The 6,283-nt window shown below is 38.4% G+C and overlaps 1 protein-coding gene across 1 annotated transcript; it reads right to left on the bottom strand.

Moving 5' to 3' along the window:
* Positions 1-309: 309 nt before the first annotated feature.
* Positions 310-1,181, bottom strand: LOC133878181 (RING-H2 finger protein ATL57-like). The gene has a single exon (XM_062316693.1). It carries the CDS (start codon positions 1,027-1,029, stop codon positions 373-375), a length of 657 nt encoding a protein of 218 aa, XP_062172677.1. The 5' UTR covers positions 1,030-1,181; the 3' UTR covers positions 310-372.
* Between the last annotated feature and the right edge of the window lie 5,102 nt (positions 1,182-6,283).

Raw genomic sequence — 6,283 nt, 5'->3', positions numbered from 1 at the left:
GATTCAAGAAAAACATGAGCCTCCCTTTCAAAATTACTTTGTTATGATAGTTAATTAGCCATGTGCTAAAATATTGTGTAAAGAATCCCCTAAAAAGAAAAGAAAAAAGAATTCTTTTTCGCTCATGACTCCACTACTTAAAAAATGCCAGCAAATAGCTTTTTCTTTTTCTCCAATAAGAACAAAGATTATGATTTAATCTCAGTGAAAATGCAAGAAACTCTGAAATACAAACAACTATATTTCCCTTTCTTTTTTTGCTTTATATATATATATATATTCTGATCACATATCAGAAATACAGGCAACTATGGGAAGATTAATTGCTAATTAATGAGTTTAATTTATGTCCGTCTAATATTAAAAGTTGTATCAGAAACTCGAGGTTCTTTGCAACACAGCTCGAGCTCCTAAATTTGAACAACTACTATTCCTCCTCATGCCAAAACTAAACGATCCCATGACTCCCACCACCGTCACCTCTATACACGAGTCATGGTCTTCGGCTGTCGATCTTCCAGACCCCTCCTCCACCTCATCGGAAAACCGAGTGGCACGGCACACCGGGCACGTCACTTGGGACGACAGCCACATGTCAATGCACTCGGGGTGAAACACGTGCTTACAAAAGGGTATCACCTTCACCGCCTCTTTCTCCTCGAACTCGCTGAGACAAATCGCGCAGTCGATCTGGTACTTCGCGTCCCCACAGTAAGAGTAGACCGGCAGAGCCCGAATCGTCACCGGGTCCACTCCTTTGCGCAGGTTCGACCTGGGTGGAAGATCCGACGGTAGAGAAGACGTTGTTCTTAGCAAGCCACGTTGACGTCGGCGACTAGGTGACTCCGCGGCAGAGTTTGCGCAGAAGCAACGCAAGCAGATGTAGAGGAAGCCCATGAGGAAAAGCGCAACGAGGACGATGAGCAGCGCGGTAATCACTGAGAGCTGGTCTGGCAGTGGGCTCGGCTCCAACTTCGAGCTTTGTCCGGACGGCGACTGGGCGAGTAACTTGCGGTTGTGGGGTTCCATAATTACCTACTGTTTTATGTTGTTTTTGAGTGTTTGGTAGTTTCTGCAAGAGAAAAAACCGATAATGTTTGTGGAAAGGGAGACAGTACTGTGGGTTTTGTAAAGGAATTGAAGAAGAATATATCATATATGTGTAGGGTTTTTGTTTTGATGCATGGTGGTGGCGGTTTATATAAGATTTTGGTTTTGGATAAGGGTGAGACGGTGAAGGAAAAGGAGGGTGGTTGGTGTGACAAGTGTCGTGGGATTTACTCTACAAGAGGACCGTTTAATTTTTATTTTTTATTTAAAAAAAAAAAAGAAGGAAAAGGGAAAGTTCATAAGAATGTTTTCATCTTCTTCACATCAATCAATGGATTAGAATTTAAAATCATTCATCTATTTGAATATTAATTTGATAATACAAATATACAATATTTTAATTGATATATACTTTTCGGTATTCCAGAATTTTTTCTTATATTATGTAGACAGTGAATCTAGAATTTACGTGTGAAGATCTATTGCCTGGCTTGTTTCATTTGGATACGCCCATATGTGTGAATGGTCTTCCAAGTTCAAAGTACTTTTGTTTTTTTTGCTCTGATAAGAACACGAAATTAGGATATTAATTTCGCCAATTATACGGGGGATGTATATATATGTTTGATGACAAAGAAAGATAACGATTCCCATCACAATACTATGTATATAGGCAGGGACAAAGCTAGTATTTGGGATTTGAGGAAGAAAAATTGAAAAAAAACAAAAATCGAGAGCAAAATTAAAAAATTGAAAAGAAAAAAAAAAATTGGGGTAAAATTTTAATTTTTAATTTTTTTTTTCTTTTAGGGAAAATAATAAAATATGGTAGCTTGGAGGGGGCCCAACCCCTAATGTAGCTCCGCCTCTGTATATAAGGGTGACAATTTTTGATAAGATTCACGAGTTTGACACGAACCCAACACAAAATTAAAAAATTAAAGTTGAAGAGTTTGAGTTGTTTAATTAAATGGATCGGGTTAATTAGGGTTGGCATATATAGTCTTATACACAAGTCCTTACACGATTTAAATCCAACATGCAAACACAAATTGCCACATCTATACGTATATGTCATTAATCTATTCGTTTATTTTTTTTTTTTTAGGGGGGGGGGTGCACAAGTCATTTTCTTGGTGTTAATATAGCGTAAATATTAATTGATGAGTTTGTAAATTAGATTCATGTTGGAAAATTTTTCTAGTCAACAAGAGTTACAATTATCTCAACAATTAAAGTGATTTTCTTCAATTAAGAGTTTTAAACATTTTCCGCTATCCGTTTTATTAATAATTGGGTTTCGAATGAATATTTAAATCGTGCTCAATTATGGGCAAACAACAACAACGTACAAGACAACTATTTTGGAGGTTGATGCCTGCCTAAACAGCTAGCAGAAATTTTGGGAAATACCGACAGCTAGCCAACCGAAAATATATAATAATTTCTTGCCTAGCTACTTTCCAGTTCTATTAATTTATCATATTAGTGATATTTTCTCACAAAAATGTAGAGGGCAATAGGTCTTTACAGATTTTGCTTTTGTGCTCAGATTGAATTTAATCTAAAAAGAATATATCGGGTATATATCATGTGATTCTTTTCTTGAAAATAAAAGGACAAACAATTGTCTATATATATATATATATATATATATATATATGGTTGATGTAAAATCGATCTTGGCATGTGAAATATTATAATTTGTCCAAGCATATGCTAACAGCAAATGGCAAAAGATATTTGTACATATTTTGTACACACGCTTGTGTGGGATTCATCTCACATATATGTGTTTCACACCAAATGCGAGTGTATTCAAAGTGTGTACAAATAATACATCTTTATTTATACATACTCACATTTGGTATGGAAAATATGCATATGGGATTCATTTTATTTACATGAATTCCACATCAAATATATGTGTACAAAAAAGTACGTACAAACAACACCTCCATATGCTAAGAGCAATTTGATCAAGGAATGGGGGTTTCAGGGCCCACGTCGTTATAACCGTTAGATGAACTAAATGAACACCTCTTAGTTCTTAGAAAAATTGTTGGACCTGGTCAAGTCAACCCAAGTAGACATTATAAGACTGCCTGGTCCAACGATAAGCTTAGAGCATCTCCAGCAGTTAAAGTTAAAGTAGCCACTAAAAAACTACAAATATCTACTTTACCTACTCATTTTCTTAAAAACACTCAAACAATATTCTCTATTCTACTATTCATTTTCTTAAATATTGTTTTTTAATCTTTTTCTTTATTTTTCTTTATTCACTTCTCCCTCTCGCTCTCCGGTCTCCCCCAACCCGTCTCCCCAACCCGTCTACCCAACCCTAACCAGTCCATTTCTTTGAGTATTCGGACCTAGAAAAATGGAAGGAATCCCAATAGAGCCGAATTCGAGCGATCGGAGTAGTCGACGGAGTAAAGGATCAGCGAGCGTCGAGATGATCGGCGACGCGGGATGAACGAAAACCTGGACAAGTCGAGGATCTGGAGGGCCCCGGCAGTGACGACGCAGAGATCAGATCCGACGATGACAGCGTAGTCGTCGAAGATGTGGATTTTGGTGTGGGGAAGGAAGGCAACGGCATGCTGGAGGTCGAGCATCTCGCCGCGAAGCTTGTCGGGCATAGTGTCAATGAGGATGAGCTCATCAGCGAGGTCTTGGGTGAGAACGACAACGTTGCTGGGGATGGAGGAAAGAAGGGTGGCGGTGGTGGAGGAGAGGGAAGGAGTTGGTGGTGTTGACCGAGAGGGATGAAGGAAAGAAGGGCATCACAACAGAGAGTGATTGAGAGGGACGGAGAGGGAGAGTGGAAGAGTGAGAAAATATTAATAAAAAAAATTTGTAGTGTTGAACAGTTAATAAGTAACATTGCCTATTTACTGTTTACTATTAAGGAAAAATGGCTAAAGAGGCTAATCTGCTGGAGAGGAAAAAAGGCCAACATAGTCAAATTTTTTTTGGCTAAAATAGAGCATCTGTTGGAGATGCTCTTAGATTTGGGTTTTCCAAACTTGAGTAGGACTTAAAAAAAAAATTAAAAAAAAAAAAAAAAAAATGGTGGCGTGGCCCGCGTGGGGGGTTTCTATTGTGGGCTCCAGGCTGGGTCCAGGTTCGTCACAGTGAGGCACCTAGCCAATCCCATGGAACATGTTGCAACCTGGATCGTCTAGCAAGGCTGCTCAAGTGGTTGTTCACTTTAACAGTGCCCATTCGTGTTCCCCGATTTGAATTTAGGTTTTGTTGAGGTATGATTATATATAAAATTATATAAATTAATTTTAAATATATATAATTAAACGGGTCAAATTTTTAAAATATAATTTGTTAATTTTCAAATTCACAACCATAAGTCGTGTAAAAAATAATCAAACCTTATCGTATGTCGAATTCGAATATGATATATATGGGTATAATTTGAAAATTCGAATCGTGCGAAGATATGAATATAATTAGAAACTTATGTATTAAATTATATAAGTCAACTCTAACCCAACTTATTTAATTAAACAAGTCGTACTCTTCGATATTAGTTAACTTTAACCCGACCAATTTAATTAAATATAGGTCGTACTCTTCGGTTTACAGATTATCAAGTTTAGAAAATCCCAATGTAAGCTTATCCTTGGACCGGCCAGGCCAGTCTTACACTAGTCCAAACTCGAGCTATGCTAGCTGGAGCCGTGTGGCTCCCTTCCAAGTCGATCTTTGCCACCGCTGTTGTGGCGCCCCGCCCCCCATTCAGGTAATTTCAGGGACCCCGGCTCCAATACCTTTGCTGTTATTGAATCTGCGGTAGAGAATGGTGCATGTAAACTACTTTGGCTTTGCTTCTTCTTCTTAGTTACTGGATCAGGGAAGTTTCTTGCTTGTCCATTTCCACTTGTTTTCGTCTGCTTGTGTTTTATGAATTTGTGTAGTTGCAGGTATTCTTTGTTGGTTTTCCTTTCAGCTGTGACAATTAGTTATCGAGAGCTGATACACGGGGGACGTTTTACCGTCCCCCAGCAGCCTCTTTTAACTAAAAAAATCAAGTTTTAATACAAAAGGCATGTTGGGAGACGGTAAACAGATCATTTCCCTTAGTTATCTATTGTTGGATTTATCTCATTATCTGTTGTGGTTGTATTTTGTTGTTCCTTATACCCTTTCTCTCATCTCATGTTCTCTACTTGTATTTTGTTGTTCCGGGACTCTTTGCTCTCATAATTAATGTAATTTTTATTTTAAAAGTTTATTGCAATCTTATCTTATCCATAAAAAAATAAAAAAATAAAAAATTTTAAAAAAACAATAAACAATAAAAAGCCCACCCACCACACGAGATAAAAATAAGACCCACAAAGAAATCCACGTGGCCTTTTACACCAGTTGATCGGTACACTATATTACAACACAGGAAAAATGAAAGGGCCACCAAAATCTCTTCAAAAGAAAGGAGCCAACTACGAAACTAATGCTATGTTTGTTTCGACTTAAAATGGTTTTCGTCGTAAAATATTTTTGACGAAATTATTTTTAGAAAAAATGATTTTTTCGAAAATATTTTCCGCCGTTTAGCTCGCACGAAAAAATTACGAAAGGTGAAAATGTAACTGTCGCCGGAATCCGGCAACGTTCGGTCGCTGTTGCCGAATTCCAGCGAGCTTGTTTGGCCGGATTCCTGCCGGACTCCTCCGAATCCTGTCATATCTAACTGGATCCCAGCCATCTTGGCCAGATTCTGCCGGATCAGTGACCGGATCAGTCTGGATCCTGGCCAGATTCGGCCGTATCCCCACCATTTTGGCCAGATCCGGCTGGCTTCTGACCATGGCTGAATTCCGGCCAGTTTCGGCCGGAATCTGGTTCGCCGGCATCAGGCGACGGTGGCTGGATGTGGCCGGATTCTGGCACCGGCATTATTCCGGTGGCCGGATGTTGCCAGATTCCGGTGCCATTTGGATTTCGACAACCGATCATGGCCTAATTTTGGCAATCGGATATCAAACGTGCGTGCAAGGATGAAGAGTTTAATTTCGGAAAACCATTTACAGTTTTTAAAACCGTAAATTGTTTTCTAAAAATTAAAGAAGCTTTTACAGTCAATCTGAAAATGATTTTTGTTAACCATTATTTTCGCCCCTACCAAACACCGTAAAATACCGAAATTATTTTTCAAAAATGATTTTACGCCAAAACAAACGGAGCATAATAACAAAAGCAACAAAAAAAG

Source organism: Alnus glutinosa, chromosome 9 (assembly GCF_958979055.1).
Source record: "Alnus glutinosa chromosome 9, dhAlnGlut1.1, whole genome shotgun sequence".
In the NCBI taxonomy this organism is placed as follows: Eukaryota; Viridiplantae; Streptophyta; class Magnoliopsida; order Fagales; family Betulaceae; genus Alnus; species Alnus glutinosa.
The sequence above is the reverse complement of the archived record's forward strand: the minus strand, read 5'-3'. Positions and strand labels throughout refer to the sequence as shown.

Excerpts from the sequence above, each read along its gene's own strand:
- LOC133878181 (XM_062316693.1), bottom strand. The coding sequence starts at position 1,029 with ATGGAACCCCACAACCGCAAGTTACTCGCCCAGTCGCCGTCCGGACAA.